The 19971-nt window shown below is 39.2% G+C and overlaps 1 protein-coding gene across 1 annotated transcript in view; it reads right to left on the reverse strand.

Annotated features, from left to right (window-relative positions):
* LOC124283283 (suppressor of tumorigenicity 7 protein homolog) overlaps nt 1-19971 on the reverse strand; it is a 65996-nt gene that overhangs the window by 31580 nt on the left and 14445 nt on the right. Inside the window, 1 exon segment of the mRNA XM_046719313.1 lies at nt 10776-10858. Coding sequence (XP_046575269.1) covers nt 10776-10858 — 83 coding nt within the window.

Here is a 19971-nt window from a genome sequence, read left to right on the forward strand (position 1 = left end):
CATGTCTGAGGAACATGAGTAGGTGATTCTGTTGGGTTTCTTGCACGCTTATACCACATGTATTCACAACGGAGATGATTCATAATTCATAAAAGATATACCTCCTTTCTCGAATATACCTTTTTTCACATAATACAATCACAAAGTCCTGACATTTCATCACGGATGGCGTCAGAGACAACTTCACGTACAGCACTGACATCAGAGACTGGCGCAATACAACAACTGATCCATAATCGAATAAAGAACCAATGAAAATTCAATGATGATCCCTGTTTACCACAGCCTCGCTAATGGTTGGAATGTGAAAATCACTTCCACATATCGTGAAACATCAGCTCTCCACTACATGGGTCTTGTCAGTCATATCAAACTGCTTCTACAGTAACAGTGGGTATTGGTGGAAGTTGCATAATCTTTGAAGATTAAGCATATGAAAATTCTCAGAACATTCATCTTAATGATGGACTGAATTGTTACCCTTTAACCCTTTCATCAATATAACCCCCCAAAAAGATGCAGATCCTGATAAACAAAGGGAGATAACTACTGTCATCATTATGACATGCAGAGTGAGTCCAGGAGACCATTAAACATACATCAAATCATAAGTGCTACAACACTTGTTGAGCGTTACTATTCCAGCATAGAGCTGATACAGACAATACTTCACGAGTGATGAGGAAAGACAGATTATCTGTCCTTCCTAGCCACAAGCAGTTTATGTTTTTATTACCAATCATGAAATTTAAACAGAAGAAGCTTGAAGGATTCTTAGATTCAGCCTTTATGTGAGAGGCAAAGACACAATTTGTCATTTCTTTATGTGTGTGAAATGACACCTAATTTCACTGAAGCACTGTCCAACTATATGATGAATCTATGATAGTCGTGTAGTTCAATTGAAACGCATCTATTTCTCAGAATATGAAACAAAATATTCCAACATTAAGGATTAAGAATCACTTCAGTTTCATTTATTATCAACATTCAGTATTTCAAAATAATACAGATTACAGAGTGGAAATGGTGAAAATCTAGCAATTTCAACAATGCCAACTCCAAGTAATGGTATAAAATGATTCTACAACAAATGAAGGTTTATTCAAGGAGCAATTTTATGTAACCTTTTTTTAAGAAATCTTATGAATTTATGTTTAGTGTGCATCAAAAGTGTTAATAACAAGTGCAAAAGAACATTTGTAATATGAAATAAATAAAAATGTATTCAGTATAATGTTTGACGTACATGTGAAGCCTTGTCTGTGTGTAGTTTGATTGTGGGAAATAAATGAATGAACCTTGTGAATGAAGGAGTTACAGAAAGCTGAATAGCCAATTCTGGTTTTCTTTGCACAATTCTGATTCAATATAGAACAAACTTTATGGATAACAACTTGTGCTTGACAACGGTACAAGAATCTGTATCGAAACGTCACACTCACGAATAAAAACAAGTTGTTATCCATAAAGTTTGTTCTATATTGTACTTCCAAACTTCTAAAATGCCACTCAAAGAAGTTAATTCTGATTCACTTTAACACCAACATGAAACAAGCGCTACATGATCACGGGTTAATTAAATATACATAGACATTTAGCACATGATGATTCTATACAATTTCCATATTTTATGATATAGAATACTTACAGACATTCAAGAAGTATTATTACAGTTTAGACTCCATCTACTGAATAAATTAATAAATATATATGATAAATGACATAAATTGAATAAAATGATCAAATAATTACACAAAAACGTCTGTTCAAAAGGCATCCCCGTTAATTGTCCTATTACTTAAACCTGATGTATCTTCTAAATATAAATAACAAGACCAAACACAACCCTCCACCAATCACCGTCCTTTTTCCCGATCCTAAAACCCTCAATGGCTTAATCATGGCTAATTGTCCCTTTTTACAATCAGTATAAATTCTTAATGACGTCCCCACTATTAGGTGCTGTCACAAAACGAGCTTTTAGAAATCTCGGCTGTTTGGTGAACTCTGAGGCCAAGTTATACACAGACGGCCATTCTGGTTCATGTGCCATCACTCTCCCTGCACTGCTCGTTCATACATCCGTCTGGCGTCGGGGCCGAAAAATCAATACACGATTTGAAGAGGCAACAGTACAGGCCAGAAATAGCCTGGCACTGTGTTTGGTATTTAGCCAACAATTCAGTATTCCATACATGCTTCCTTGTAATGAGGGAATGCTTCATGGTGATATCTGCCATTATTAAAACTGACCCCGTGATATCATGGAGGCATTATGCGATGACACCGGGCCATCCTTGGCTTGTCTAGGAGATCCGCGTCTTTTATTGCTACCTTGGTGGAGCAATGGATGCAATAGGCTTTTGCTTTGTACACAGATAATAATCTTGAACTATGCAGGTCATGTTTGGGGATTTGCTGCTTCAGATTCAGAAGCTGTTATTGAACATGATGCCATTTACGAGAATGTTTGAAACTGAACAATTAAAGACATATACAGCACACAAAAAGGATCTGTCCATGAATAAACCACCTAAACAGTTACTTTGGTGTCTGTAAATGCTAATGTCATATATATGTGCAGCAGTGGTAGAAATACAAGACATTAGGAAAAATGTCACTTGCGACATAATAAATGATTGATGTTCAAAATCTTTACTTTCCACATTTTGGTAATAACATGGAACCTTTGACCCTTGACCTCATAACGTGGTTTGGTTATAAAAGGAAATAAAAACACATCAAAGACAACATAATAGGCCGAGCAAGCTAAGAACAGAATCTCCGAGAAAGTTAAAAAATGGCAAAGTGATGCAGGTAATGGAGTATTTGACAATGATTCCTTGTTACAGCCCAATCAAGTTCTTGGTGACATGACAAAATTCTGCAATAATACATTTTTTATTAAATTTTTGTCTAAGTGTTCCTAACAGCTTTTATGCTTTTTGGGTTCATAAGGACAGCTGTTAACTTTATTGTGTTTTTTTTTTTTTGTGGGTGTTTTTCTTAGCATTTTGCAGCATAAATATAATCTCAGGAGCAGGTGGCTGTGAGGTCGGGAATATGAACCTTTTCTTTGATTAACTTGATCAAATAGTTTTGATGTGGTACTGCAATTTCATTGAAACAAATGCAAGTGATACATGAGGTTGAATGTCACTGAGTAATAGGAGTGACATAGAAGGGAAAACAATCATAATAACCACCGGTGCTGCTATATTGAGCTAGGTGATTCAATGGACTTTGTATTGGGTGGGATGGTGCAAATAGATGTGCCACAATTTAATGTGAATATCCAAGTCACACACAGTAACAGACTGCAAACCGAACACTGTCCTTGTGTTATCCCTCTCATACTGAGTGCCAGCCAGGAATACAAGAAGTACAATCCTTTGCTTTGGTATGAGTGAGTGAGTGAGTTGGGTTTTACGCTGCTTTTAGCAATATTACAGCAACATAACGTTGGGGAACACCAGAAATGGGCTTGACACATTGTACCAATGTGGTGAATCGTGACAGGCAAAATGCTTTGCCCACAATGCTACCTCACCGCCCCTTATTTGACGTGACGATCAAACGCTTACAATGCGATCAACGCTTTGCCCACAATGCTATCTCACTGCCCCCTCTTTGACGTGATGAGCAAAAGCTTTGCCCACAATGCTACCTCACCGCCCTTCTTTGACGTGACGAGCAAACGCTTTGCCCACAATGCTACCTTACCGCCCTTCTTTGACGTGACGAGCAAACGCTTTGCCCACAATGATATCTCACCGCCCCTTCTTTGACGTGACGAGCAAACGCTTTGCCCACAATGCTATCTCACGGCCCCTTCTTTGACGTGACGAGCAAACGCTTTGCCCACAATGCTACCTCACCGCCCTTCTTTGGTGTGACAAGCAAACGCTTTGCCCACAATGCTACCTCACCACCCTTTTTTGGCGTGATGGACAAACACTTTACCCACAATGCTACCTAACCGCCCTTTTTGGAAAGATGTAGCCAAGGGACTGAATCACGGAGATTTCACTCCCCGGGCAAACATTCTGTTCACTAGGCCATCGAGGTGATATCACATGACAAAAACAAAGTGTGACTTTATTGACCTACAGCTCGTTAAATCAACATTGATTCCATAATTCAACATTGATTCCTTCTTTACACAATCACTGGAGCCGAAGTATTCACTATGTTCTCATCGATGTGACATGTGCCCCAGTTGAAGCATCCCATGAGTACTGGTCATTTAGACGAGGAGTGACGTTGCTGTTCCATTGATGGAGGTTTTTTTTCTTTTTGTTAACCATTGATGGAGTTTGTAATTTATTTTGCTAAATGCTATACTCAGTAATATTTTAAATCACCCGTTAGATACGTTTGATGTTCTTAAGTACCCATGCTCGTCCCAAAAGCTACTAACAGGATTGACTGGTTAGCCTCACTGAATGCATTGTATGTCAAGTGTGTAGATATATGCTCATACCTTAATCTGCAAAGCAGGGAGTAGGGAGGGACAAAAAATACAACCCCCCCAACACACCCCTCCCCACCCTCATTACTTATCCCAAGGGTCCTTACAGGAAATATGAGGGTCTAGCAAAGTGAGGTGAGGTGAGGTGAAATTGGGTTTTACGTCGTGCTCGAGAATATTTCGCTCATATGACGATGTGCATGCGTGTGTATGTGTATGGACGGCTGCTTGTACTAGCCCAGACTTAAGCTGGTTTTATAGTGCTAGCCCACTGAGATACCATGCCTCTAGCAAAGTAATCAAAATGGTGTAGAATAGTATACTTTAACATTTAATTATCACTTTAATTATGGACCTTTATATTTCTTGATGAGAATTTGGAAGAGTGAATATTATGGTGTATCCTGGAGACTCAACACATGTTTTCGTCTGCGTCCATTCTATACATCTGCACGGACTGGACTCACATCACTGTGTCGCATAAAACCCTGTGTATGCAATTTTCTCTGGTACAATTTCAAGGCTGAGCCACTTCAGTGGGTTAAAAACGACTCTAGAATAATGATGCATTGAACGAAAGACAAAAACCGCACACCATCATGTACTATGCCTAATGGAAACAAGCTGCTTAGGGGCGGATATTTGACCAAGCAAATATCATCAAATGTCAGTATAATTCCCAAACTGGATATAAAATTTCCCCAATTCATTTCCATGATTTATTACCATCAATACTAATATCAATGGCTCTAAAGAGATGACTTTTATTTCACTGATTACCAGACCAATAACAAGGAAGAGCTTAGTTTTACATGACTGTATCAAATTTTGAAAAAATATAATCTAAAAAATATATATGCAATTTTGAATAAATTCATGACTTTGTTTCCCATTTCTCTGCCTGGCACTCAGATAGAAGAAGAAGATAGAGATAAATTCCTGATATCTATGACTATGACATTTTCGCTTGTGATATCACTATAAGATATCAACTGTCAGGGGAAAACGATGTTTTGGTTTATATATATTCTTACTACTGTATCAGCTGATCACCTGTAGAAGGAATAAGAATATACTCTGAAGTATCATGTTTCTCATACTTTAGGAGTTGACATCCACAAAACTCCTCTTTAACTATCAGATTTGTTCCATGTTACATTCACATATATTTGACACAGTTTCCCCTAAAAGTTGTCCAATATTGAAAAACACTGAAATGCCAAAGTAACTGCAGGGGTTGAAATAACCCATTGCCCGACGTCCCAGTCCAGTGTTTTTCCTGTCGGGCAAGCAAATTTGTATATCACACTGTACCAGTGTCCAGTTGACTTTCCAATGTTAATTATGTTGTTTATTTAAAAAATCAACAAGAAAACGGCCGGTATAGTGGAAAACTTATCGGGGCAAGTGATTTTACATGTGCCACTGTACCGGAGTACACTAGCAATTTTAAAGTTATTTCCACCCCTGAACTGTTTAATCATTTGTTTTGTATCACACACTACTCAGCAATATTCTAAAATATATGACAGCAGTTTATGAATAATCAAGTCTGGACCACGCTATCTAGTGACTGACATCATGAGGACAGATCCGGGTTAGAATTGGTCTTCAGTGATACAAGCTTGTCGTAAGAAGCAACTAAAGGGACCAGGTGGTCTCGCTGACTTCGTTGACACATGTCATTGTTTCCCAATTGATTGATGCTCGTACTGTTAATCAGGTAACATAACAAAACCTGTTCTGTGATACCTTACAACAAAAATGTTACAGCTATCCGTGTCATTATGAAATAAAACAAAGTTTAACTGAAGTATTTTGAAACCACAATTTCCGATTGTATCAACCAGATCACTAACAATCTTTCCAAATGACAGCTGTGACCATCCAATGACGGTAATCATGTTGTGGGTCTACAATTTTCTAATTCTTTCTATCTCAACAACCCCTGATCAGAGGGGGTGTGCAGGGGTCGCTGTCCAGTTTATTAAATGACCATTGAAACTGGGTGAAAATGGTCTACCCTCCTTTTCTCAATAGTGTGCACCCCCCTTTCTCAAAAAGCTGTATCTGCCCCTGCCCTCCAACAAATGGTGTTTTCTATACCAGCTTCTTATCGATTTAGAATTGATCTTTAGTAGCCCATGCTTGTGGTAAAAGGCGACTAACAGGATTGGGTGGTCAGGCTCACTGACTTTGTTGACACATGTCATCGTATCTCAGTTGCGTAGATCGATGCTCATGCTGTTGATCACTGGATTGTCTGGTCCAGACTCGATTATTTACAGACCGCTGTCGTATAGCTGGAATATGGCTGAGTGCTGCGTTAAACATCGAACCAACCAACCAACCAATCTTATCAGTTAAACCTTATGGAACACACAGAAGCATTGTGATCACTGCAAGCTGCAGAGTTGTCCCTTGTTACATAAGGATCCGCTTGTCAAGAATTTGAAGCCCAGATTTGCCTTGACTATGATGCTCATCAGCTCATAGCCATGCAACCTTGTTCTCAACATGACAAAGAAGTAAACATCAACGGCAGGCATCACATCAGGATTCCTTGACATCAACTTGATGATTTTGTAGAAAATAATGCTTAAAACGGCGCCAAACCATTCCACAACAGCTCTACATATTCTCCCAGAAAGGTCCATTGACGTCAACCAAATGACTCAACAATGATGTCAATCTGCTCCCAGTTCCTGCATCTACAGAACAAAACACTTGCAAGTAAAGTCATCACGATCTTAAATTGGCCAAATTAAGCCTGCATGGACTGAGCCTGGTAGATTTAAATGTTTGTACCGATTGACAGGTTATTGATCCAGGCCATGCCACCACTGCAACGTGCGCGATACACTTTAAAGTTCACATCTTGGCGTCTCCCTGTGGCCACAGCGAAGGATTCAGACATCCAATCAATAGTCTTAACTCATTCAGGGCCGATAATTAGCATGGACAGTCCGCGACGTGTATATATGGATGAGAGTTGTGTCAGGAACAACACAACCAGCTTTCAGCTTTAGCAGAATAACTGTTCAAAATGTGCCCTCTTTGTTTCTAACTGTTTGATCTTTAGTATTTTTTAGTTGATTTAACAAATTTGGACCTTAAATTCTCTCAATAGCACTGACACTGATCATGGTTTTACCATGGCATGATACTGAAAGATAAACTGAAACACACTTCTCACATACAGCTGTGATAAATATGTTGTTTTTTATTTCATTTAATTGTAAAACAGTCCGACATCAAGTGTTTTTTCACATGCCATTTCGATTCTTAACAATGTTTGTGAGTCAGTGTTGTAAACAAGTTGAAAACAAATATATGGCCTTGATAACCTACTGTCAGTACTAGTGGTCAACTGGGTTACATTAATGGTCTCTTTGTTCTAATGTCTATATGGTTTACACAAGGGCTGGACAGGCCTAGATGGACTATGCGAAAAACGTAAGGGATAGTGGAAATCATTAAGACATATCCTATCCATATAGTTTTGATAAATGGAATTGATATGATCATATCTGCTGAGGAATCATCGATCAGATCTAATGGGTTCTAATGGTTGGACTGATAAGATGGTGGCGCACCTCGTTAAAGAGGTTGGGGTCAAATTTGAAATTTGCATTCTGAAGCTATCATCATTAACATTGGGCAAAACATCCCTGATGGCTAGACATGAACATATTCCTTGAGGCCTGCTTCAGTCGAGTCGACCGGGGTCATCTTGACTCAAGTTGTTCCACATCAGTGAGAGTAGCACCCTGTTCTTCAAGATCGTGACGTTGACATGCACGTCTGCCAGTGATGGCCCACATGTGTTCTGTGGGCAAATGTTCAGGACTGTGTGCTGGCCATAGCAACATTGGTGTTTTACTGTTGCAGGAATTGGGTAAAAAAGTCTGGCACAATGAGCACATGCATATATTCTTGACATGTTGTGCAAATGGCACCAGGATTAGTGCAATGATGTAGTCCCTGTAGTTGGTGGCATGGACAATATGGACTGCAGTTGGACCAGTCATTGTGATACAACCCGTTACCACTATGGACCAACACCAAAAAAAATCACACCAAGGTTAATATTCATAAAATGCTCTGTAAAACATCTCCAAACGTCTTCCTTTGGCTATGAAACAGTGAGTGAACCTTCATTCACAGAAAACATCTCACTCACTTAACGTTGTCCAGTGCTGACCTTCCCTTCATCACAGATGCCTCTGATTCAAATGATGATCATTAAGTTGTGCTATAACACACGGATATCATGCTATAATGCACGGATATCATGCTATAACACACGGATATCATGCTATAACACAGATATCATGCTATAACACACGGATATCATGCTATAACACATGGATATCATGCTATAACACATGGATATCATGCTATAACACACGGATATCATGCTATAACACAGATATCATGCTATAACACACAGATATCATGCTATAACACAGGGATATCATGAACACAAGTGCAATCTGTGTACATCCACGATATGGGCAGCCCCCAGTTGCCTGTTCCAGCCAGTCTCTCATCTGAGTGGCAGTTTGCAACTCATTGCCTAAAGTCACTGTTCTGACTAATCTGTTGTTGCCCTTGTGTGTCCAGACCAGCATCGAACACTGACGTTTGTTTGTTGGTATCGGGGCCCACAATCCGAGACAACAGACTGGGAAGCATGCAAAGTTTGGGCAACAATATTCATACATGTGCCCACCTGCAACACACCCACTGCTTGTACATGTTCAGCATGTTGCAAACATCACATGATCAATATTTTACTTCGGTAATGGTTAAATGTTTTTAATGAAATGTCTTTGAACATCTTGTTTCATGAAAACAAGGACCGCAGTAAATCAGCAACATCATCCCTAGGTAGTCCCGTCCCTTATGACTAACACAGTGATGACAGGAAGTTGATTTCTTCGGGAATGTTCTTGCCACATAAACCACTTACTTTCACTGCCAGACATTAGTGTTATGTTCTGGTAGTCTTACCATAAAACCAAATATCATCTAATTGTTTGCACAGTGAGTATATGAAAAACAGCAAATATCACATATGCCTTAAGAACTCAAACCTCAATCTCAAACTCAAGCAGACTGAAAACAAACACACAGGTCAGACAAATCTTTGGTAGACAGATTGTCAAGGTCAAGGGTTTAAGTGAGTGAGGTGAGTGAGTGAGTGAATAAGTGAGTATGCGAGAGAGTGAATGAATAAGTGAGTGAGTGAGTGAATAAGTGAGTATGCGAGTGAGTGAGTGAGTGAGTGAATAAGTGAGTATGCGAGTGACTGAATGAGTATGAGAGAGATCAGTTTTATGCCGCTTTAGCAATATTCCAGCAATATCATGGCAGGGGTACCAGAAATGGGCTTCACACATTGTACCCATGTGGGGAATAGACCCAGGGTGTTTGGAGTGACGAGCGAACACATTAACCACTAGGCTACCCCACCGTCCCTTCATTCAATGAAGATGGCCTGCCCTCGTGCAAAGAGAGTATTTCATTTTCCTTAAGGTCTTAGACTCTTTGAGGACATATTTGTTCTTGCAAACAGTCTTTACGCATTCAATGCATTTTACTCTCTTGGGTCCAGTCCACATACATCTCAAAATTTGTTATTTAGATATAGTTTGCAGTTTGTATGCAAATACACAGCGATTCTAGAGCTCTGGTCTTCGGGTTTGACTCAAAGACGACGTAAAGAATTGTGCCCAGGGTGACTCTAGTTCAGAATGGCTTCAGCTAGACATTCATGGACCTTCCAAACACTTTCAATAATGTGGACCTAAATAGAAACGTATTTCCTCTCTGCCCAGACAACTTAGGAAATGATTTTTTCCCTCATTTCATTTGTCTGAAAATTCTTTCCAGAATCACATGAAATTGGTAATCTTTTTCTTCTGACTATGTATGGATGGGAAGTATAAAGTCCATAAACCTTGTGTAAATGAAAAGAGAGTATGTTCAGTGTAGGAAAGATGTAGAAAATCTAGCCTGTCCACAGGACTGGCAGGTCAAATTTTTTACCAGTCCTGCCAAAATCTAGCCTGTCCTCCAAATATAAATAAAACACCTTCAGCAGTAAATATTCAAAAAGGTTATAATCATTATATATATGTCATATATTGTCATTTGCTAAAATTGACCCGACATGAGGACGGACTAGATATTTTTTTAACCCGTCCTCCACAAAATTCACCCGTCTCGGACGTTGGGACGGGCTATCTTTCCTACACTGGTATGTTGATGCAAATCTTTCTGTTCTATAGCTTACCAATATCAGCCCAGATATGAGAGATGACGTCCCTGTTAGTGCTACGTAGAACTTTGGGGTCAGAGTGTTGAGGAACATGGTAGCTGAAACAGAAGACAAACATTACACATCTATGTACAGCTAGCATGACGATGTAAGACAAGCACATCACTGCATCATACTGGACTGACTGACTGACTGAGTTTAGCTTTACGTCGCTTTTAGCAATATTCCAGCAATATAACGGCGGGGGACACCAGAAATGGGCTTCACACATTGTGCCCATGTGGGGATTCGAACCCGGGTCTTTGGCATGACGAACCAACGCTTTAACCATTAGGCTACCCCACGGCCCCGCATCATACTGGAAGAGAAGTCACATTACATAGACAGTGTACAGCTAGCATAACGGTGTAAGACAAGCACATCACTGCATCATACTGGAAGAGAAGTCACATTACATAGACAGTGTACAGCTAGCGTGACGATGTATGATTAGCACATCACTGCATCATACTGGAAGAAGCGTCCACACTCTAAGTAATAGAAGTTGTTATCCATAAAGTTATTCTGACTGACTGACTGAGTTTAGCTTTACGTCGCTTTTAGCAATATTCCAGCAATATAACGGCGGGGGACACCAGAAATGGGCTTCACACATTGTGCCCATGTGGGGATTCGAACCCGGGTCTTTGGCATGACGAACCAACGCTTTAACCATTAGGCTACCCCACCGCCCCGCATCATACTGGAAGAGAAGTCACATTACATAGACAGTGTACAGCTAGCATAACGGTGTAAGACAAGCACATCACTGCATCATACTGGAAGAGAAGTCACATTACATAGACAGTGTACAGCTAGCGTGACGATGTATGATTAGCACATCACTGCATCATACTGGAAGAAACGTCACACTCTCGTAATAGAGAAGTTGTTATCCATAAAGTTTGTCAATTAAGCACATCACTGCAACATACTGGAAGAGAAGACACATTACACATCCACTGTACAAGTAGTTTGACAATGTAAGACAAGCACATCACTCCATCATACAGGAAAAATGAAACATATTCAGAGTTTTCCCAGATGCAGAATACTGCATCCTGCCAAATGTTTCTTTCCACTGATAAATTTGAGGAATGGATGTACATGTAATCTGCTTCCTTCCACTGGATGCTAAACAGTACAGATGTTGAAATGATAGAAACGGAGTAAGATCTGATGCCGCTATTCTTACAAGAAATCTAATCAATGTTCAGGCAGTGTCACGCTGTCTTCATTCAAGTTTCATTGAACAAGGAAGTCCACATTTAAGTAACAAGGACGGAATATCAAATATTGTTCACACCTTATTCATTATATATTTATTATTAATGATGCAGACAGAAATATTCTAACTATTAGATGGTGGTCTGGAAAGTGAATTGATCTGGGCCAGACTGACTGACTGACTGAGTTTGGTTTTACGCCGCTTTTAGCAATATTCCAGCATATCATGGCAGGGGGACACCAGAAATGGGCTTCACACATTGTGCCCATGTGGGGATTCGAACCCGGGTCTTCGGCGTGACGAGCCAACGCTTTAACCATTAGGCTACCCCACCGCCCCGATCTGGGCCAGACAATCCAGTGATTGAGCATCAATATTCACTACAGGAGACATTCACCAACCCAACCTAACCACTCAATCCTACAGTTGCCCATTGGGAGGCAAGGGCAGCTGGGGACATATATTCTTGTCTGTATCCCTGGGTACATTTTACGATGTTTACTCATCATAATTGAAAGAAAACATTCAAATGTGTGTTGGACAAAAGGCAAATCCTGCATATATTTGGCTGTTTTTTTCTCATACAGACTATCAACATAATGTATAATTGAGTTTGGTTTTACAATGATCAGGAATGGCTATCAATATAGATCAAAGTGATCAATAATCCTTAACTACTTAAACTAGATCTCAATTGATTATGGAAAAATATCACAGAAGTAACTTTGAGACTATTTTTTAAGAAAAGTCTGAAAGAAAGTGATGAGTGAGTGAGTGAATTTGGTTTTATGCAGTTTTTTGCAATGTTCCAGCAATATCACACATTTAAACCCATGTGGGGAATCGAACCCAGGTCTTTGGTGTGACGAGCGACGTTTTACCCACAAGGCTACCCCACCGCCCTGATGAGTAAATGGAGACACACATACGCATGGATTACTAACGAACACTGTATTCTAAATACAGATAGAACTTTGCATCTTTAATAACTGAGGAAGAGTTAAATAAGAGATCTAGTAAGGTTTTACAAACTGGACAAAGACTGTATTTAATCATATCAGTGTATCTAAGATATTATCATGACACAATTGTCGTATTGATAATCATTAATAATTCTTCCCATCAATTTTTTCCCTGTTTATTGATCTCTCCAGCCAGTATTATCTTACAGTGTCAGCTAAATGTGGGGGAAGGAGGACAAAACGTGATGCAGCTCAAGGACATCTACATCTGTAAAAAACTCTTCAAGTGCTGACACACAAAGCTTCACAATCAGAACAAATATGGGCATCAAACCCAGTGGATCCTTGCATGACTAAGGTACATAACTCTGCTCAAACCATTTAGCTTTTAATACCTTAGATGATCAATCTTTTAATCTTGTATGAATGACACATAAATGATTTTTGTGTTCCCTATTTGATTGAAATTGGACAAAACGAAAATATAATAAGTAATTAGAAAGACTATGGGTGAACAAGATTATGAGTGTCATATATTACATGAGACACCGACAAGGCAGCTATTTGACACTGCTCATTACTGGTTCACACTGCCAGATGGAGAGCATCAGTGAAGGAATCAATACCATAGAAGTTTTTCAACCCAGTCACAACAGTCAGCAACTCAAGGCAGCCAACCAAACCAGTGCTTGAAAGCATGGGCACTAACCCATGCCATCATCAGTACATGATGACACTCAAATTACAGGGACATGGAATTGGATGATCCAGTCATCGGTAGACTGAGAAACAAGTGTCAGGGGAACAGTATCATCCCAGAGACCCCAGGGGGCGATCATGGTTCAACAAAAAGAAAGTTCAATCTTGATAGAGAACAAGTATCGATATCATTGTTTGAAAGAAGTACCTGATTAGTCAGCCAGTGGATTTCATGTCAAGCTGGCTGTTTTAAATTTGTATGGGGCATTATGCCTGCAGTAATTGAGCTTCTTGATTTAATTGTCACAATAAAGCAACATCTAGTATTTCCTATATCAGTGTGAGTGAGTTTAGCTTTATGCCGCACTCAGCAATATTCCAGCTATATGGATGCGGTCTGTAAAAAATCGAGTATGGACCACACAATCCAGTGATCAACAGCATGAGCATTGATCTACGCATTTGGGATACGATGACATGTGTCAACGAAATCAGCAAGCCTGACCACCCGATCCTGTTAGTCGCCTCTTATGACAAGCATGGGTTACTGAGGATCAATTCACAGGCATTGATCTTCACAGGCATAGGAAAAGTATTGTTCATAAAATACAAACAAAACAACACATCGTCACAAAATACAAGTCTGTCATCACAGATGCATAAGAATTATTCATGGAAGGCCTAACCGGAGTAATTAGACAAAAATCCAATCACTTGAAATTTTATTGAGTGAGATTGTCAATTATAAAAAATTGCCAGGATAAATGTAACTACAAACTTTCATTGTTTGTTTACCAGATTGTAACGACCGAACATTGCGATCATACAAACGCAAGCAATGATTTGATCGACTTTACATAAGCTACAAATGGGATTGTGCCAACATCAGGACTCCTACTTCCAACAACAAACCATGCCAGTGTGAATTTACAACATGGTTACATATATACGCTATATTGTGAGTTGATTAACAATTCATTCAATATCTGGGCTTTGGTTTCATTTATATGTGTACGGTTACAAGGGTACACAGTGACACAAACCGAAAAAAATCACAGACTTTTGGGAGAAAATCCTGTTGTACATACGGAACGAAATGAATATTTAGCCATATTTACCATATGTTACATTAATATTTACAAAGTAATGCATTTAGAGAGCTGCTTAACAATCATAATCATGGAGTCTCCATGTCAAATTGTTAAAGTTATGCAACACTTGAGGGAAGTTGAAAAATCACAATAATCTGGCAAGGTGATGATTCTGATCGTGAGTTTACCAGTAGAGACTCAAATTGGTTGGTTGGTTGTTTAACGCCGCACTCAGCAATATTTCAGCTATATGGCGGCGGTCTGTAAATAATCGAGTCTGGACCAGACAATCCAGTGATCAACATCATGAGCATCAATCTACGCAATGGGATACGATGACGTGTGTTAACCAAGTCAGCGAGCCTGACCACCTGTTAGGGGTTGCTGAAGACCAATTATAACCCGGATCTTCACGGTCGATGCATGTTAAGGCTTCTGGGTGAATGTACATCACACACTTCATGCATGCTGTGAAGGTCCACTGTGATCAGATTCAGCTTTCAGATGCAATACCACTGTTTTGTAAACACACTTCACTGATAGTTTATTGTTAAGAATGCATTACACTGGACACCTTCCGCCATATTCTATTATTTGCAGCTACCTCCAATATGGTCGGCAGATGTCTGGTGTAATGCATGTGTACCTACGTTTTCATCATTTGTTTGCTTATGTTTATGGTAGTATATGATATCATTATGTATTCCATGTTAAAATATGCAAAACTACAATACTGGAATACAATGATCAAGCAGTGGACAATAATCCCATTATAATTTAATCTGATATTTGATGTATTCCAATAGTGTGTGTATGTGTGTGTGTGTGTGTGTGTGTGTGTGTGAGTGAGTGAGTGTGTGTGTGTGTGTGTGTGTGTGTGTGTGTGTGTGTGAGTGTGTGTGAGTGAGTGAGTGAGTGAGTGAGTGAGTGAGTGAGTGAGTGAGTGAGTGAGTGAATTCCTCACATGGGTACAATATGTGAAGCCCATTTCTTGAGTCCCTCGCCATGATGTTGCTGCAGTATTGTTAAATGCGGCATAAAACCAACTCACTTACTTTGACAGACCACTCATCAAATTGTTACATTTTTATGTAACTTTCATTATTTATTCTGCTCAAATTAACACAACATACTTTGTGACATGAGGATCAGTGTTACAGAAAACAGTTTCTGCATGAGTGTGGACTAGCATTAGCATGATAGTCGAGAGTGTTACCTTGTCTGAGACTAGTATTTTACATTGACTTACAATGTATAGGCTTGTATAGGAATATTGAAGGTTATAAACAGCAGTGGGGGTATAAGATTTCATAATTATTGTATTCATAAGATCTTATTTCTTGTAAAGAATAGTGCAATGAACATTACTGTGCATCTCATGTATGTGTCTACATTCTATACATCTGTGGTTACTGGAGACGTTTCTGTCATTCTGTAAAACCCACTGTGACACTCAGGTCCAATTGTTGAGGGAGATATGCCTGGTGTTAGATTAGAGAATCATTGCCTGTAACATCATAACAGTTGCAAATTTACCTGTTATAAGTAAATGGACACATTATTTTTAGAAAATGCTTAGAGATTACTATTTTCTTTTGCACTTCTATTACCGGTACTGTTTTATTTGTGCTTAGTTAGACTTTTATTAAACATATATTTCCAGGGTTTTATTTAGTTTTAATCATCTTCGAAAAGAAATTTCATATTTACTTACATTTACACAAGATAGAACTGCAGGCATTCTGAAAAAATCCTACCATCTTTAGAATCCAGTAAGTTTAATGTCATAGTTCCTTCATATGAAGCATCATTGACTATTTGATAGAAAAGTTTCGTTTCTTCTGCTTGGTACAAATATCTGCCCTGACCTTTCTAGTCATCAGTAAAATGCCAGCAACCAACTGGCATGAAATGTTCAACTGGGACTGTTATGACAATCAAGTGATGTCTTCATCATAACAAGGGGGTTATTACAAGCCTAATTAAGAACCGGTGATGCAGTTCTACATGCATCATCGCGGTAATATGACCATTTGCTTACAACATGGAAAACAACAACATTCATAGCATCGATCATGCTCCGTGTATATCAGTCTACATCTCTCACATAGTCGCCAAACTCGCAAGATGATATTTAGATGAGATAACAAGCAAATATTTATCAATGGTAACATGTGTCGCTAGAAGATGTATTTTGCCCTGAACAGCTGGTTTCAACACAGTATTTGATGTCAGTTTAAGCTATGTATGAAAGGACATCAAATGAATAACACTGAACTTCCTTTCATAGATGTTGTTCATAATATGAGATAAATCAATGATATACACATTATTCATTGTAATCTTGACGAGAACAGCGATTAAACAAACACAGGCAAATGTCCACTTTCGTTCCAGTTGCCATGGATGTTATCTTGTCACATGGAAATTAATTAACACGTTCAAGTGCTACGGCGATGGAGATGGTTGAGCTACGACAAATTTTTATCAATATCGGCTCACACAGTAACAAAGACAAGATTATTTGTGATATTGACGAGGTCTGTTAGATGCAGACGGGCAAGGCAGAACACAGATGCCGGATAGCATACCATACTCACAATCTAGCATGTTGTGACGTCTGCTCGTACAGAAAACGACTGACAGTATCCCACACTAGCAGTAGAGTGAATGACAACCCACGTCACACAGCTAGGAGGCCCTCGTGGACTGTGTCTTTTCAAGATGGGAGAAAGCTACAGCCACAGACGTCTGCTGCAGACGACTTCCGTAATGATATTGATGCGTTGGTATCCTTCTGTCTGTCACATCACAAAATTCTTAATTACATGGTCAGTTTCACGAGTCGAGACAAGCCTCCATTAACACACAGCATCACAGAGATATCCACATGCGTCAGCCCACGGCCATGCAAACGGCATTGCCTGGGAAATCAACTGTCAACTGGAGGCAATGTCAAGAAATTGCAGGATGGATGCTTTGGAGATGGGTGACACAAATCCTGCAGAACAGATGTCCGTGGTGGGTCAGTTCGCTGTGCTTACAGTGGGCTTGCCAGGCAACTTTGGTGTGAGCAATTTTGGCTGCAATCGGCTATAGTGAAACATAGTCAGCATTCATCACTGGGAGAAAAATCAATGTAAATCCAATTGGGAGAACTCCACTGATGGAGATATAGTACCAGCTTGGAAGTGATGAACTCGGCCATTGGATCTGCCTGTTCGACTCGCCAGGGAAATAGGACCATAGTCATTTTACTCATAACACCAAGAGGGCTGTACAGGGTCATGGCATATCATATAATATATATCAATTATACAGACTGAATATTTTATATGCTCAAATAGTTTCTTAAATTAAATTCCAAATAAGTAAAATATATATTGGACGATCTTCTTTAATAAGTCATTGTTTTTCACATCTATGTGTGTGTGTGTGTGTGTGTGTGTGTGTGTGTGTGTGTCTCTCTCTCTCTGTGTGTGTCTGTGTGTGTGTGTGTGTGTGTCTGTGTGTGTGTGTGTCTGTGTTGTGTTGTGTTGTGTTGTGTTGTGTTGTGTTGTGTTGTGTTGTGTTGTGTTGTGTTGTGTTGTATTCTACAAACTGATGAAATCAATAAAAACATTTTATCTACATGAGCACTTCAACTGATTCCTGTGATAGCACATTGATCATGTTACTGTAACTATGACAACTTCATAACCGTGTGATTTTGTTCAACAGAATACCATCATCTGATATGACACAAAATGGTGTGTTTGCTTCACATGAAAATGACACGATCCAGACAGAGATAATCTCTCTGATGCCATCATTAAAACTACCGACTGTCCTGTACAAAGTCCACAAATAACATCCAGTCTGTCAGGTTTAGTGTCAATCTTCATAATTCCTGTCACCTTCCTATTACCAATCTGTGGGTGATTTTTCCACAATCATAAAAATTGTGAACACAAGCAAATTTCTTGTTTCTCAAGACATATATATGTAATATGCCAATAATTGTTTGAAATGGTCACACTACACTTAAACAGTTGTATAAATTTGATTGAGATCACTCTGTGTACCTACAGGTCCCTTGTCCAAGAGAAAGGAGGTACTTTTTGGAACACTCGAGTATCTGGACAAGCCAAACAAATCTTTAATTTATCATTATTATTATTATTATTATATTACACATTATTATTATGTTAGTTTTACAAATGTACATACATATATGAGCATTGTACTGTACAACATTGTATCCGACTATTGGCAAGGTCATGTATTTCAAAAGTACAAACACATGGCCGAGCATGCCTTATGATTAATGGATAAACTCAAGTGTCAAATGATACAATCAATTCAATACTGGCATATCGGGCTGTGTCACTGTCACTATTTCAGACCTATGTCAAGGATGCCTCACAAAAACAATAACATTGTAAGGCATCCTTGACATAGATCTGAAATTGTGACAGTGACACAGCCTGATATGGCAGTATTGATTTGATTGTATCATTAATTAACAGGTATTAGGATTTAGGGGATATCAACATGAATATTATCAGTGTCCCAGCTAAGCAATGGCAGCACACTTTTGTTTCTAATACTCTACCCTGTGGGGAATCATTGGTAAAATGTATCTTTAGCAGTATATATGCTAGTTGCGAGAGACAACTAAATGAATCGCATGTTACTGTACTCCAACATGTGTCAGTGCTCATAACATCAACCATCGGTTTGTTTGGTCCAGATTAGATTATCTATAGTCCTCTGTCAAATGGCTAGAATATTGCTATGTGTGAGTTAAACAATGTCACATCTGAGTGTAAACCAACACTTTTGTACTGGACAGACATTGTGGCAAGTCAATCAACATCTGTGAGTGTAAAACAACAAACACAAATAAAGAATGGTCTTTCACTTCTCAGTGTGTAATATATTTGTGAGTGAGTGAGTGAGTGAGTGAGTGAGTGAGTGAGTGAGTGAGTGAGTGAGTTTAGTTTTACGCTTTTAACATTGTACCCATGTGGGGGGGATCGAACCGGTTTCAGCGGGGACGAACCCGGTCTTCAGCTGGACAAGCGAACACTTTAACCACTAGGCTACCCCACCGCCCCATAATATATTTGTGAGTAAACGCATCTTTAAAATCTGAGGATATGTAAAGGGCTCTAACTATTCATGTTCATAAACTTGTGAACACTGGTTAT

Source organism: Haliotis rubra, unplaced genomic scaffold (assembly GCF_003918875.1).
Source record: "Haliotis rubra isolate DU_JTF1 unplaced genomic scaffold, ASM391887v1 Scf312, whole genome shotgun sequence".
NCBI classification, from domain to species: domain Eukaryota; kingdom Metazoa; phylum Mollusca; class Gastropoda; order Lepetellida; family Haliotidae; genus Haliotis; species Haliotis rubra.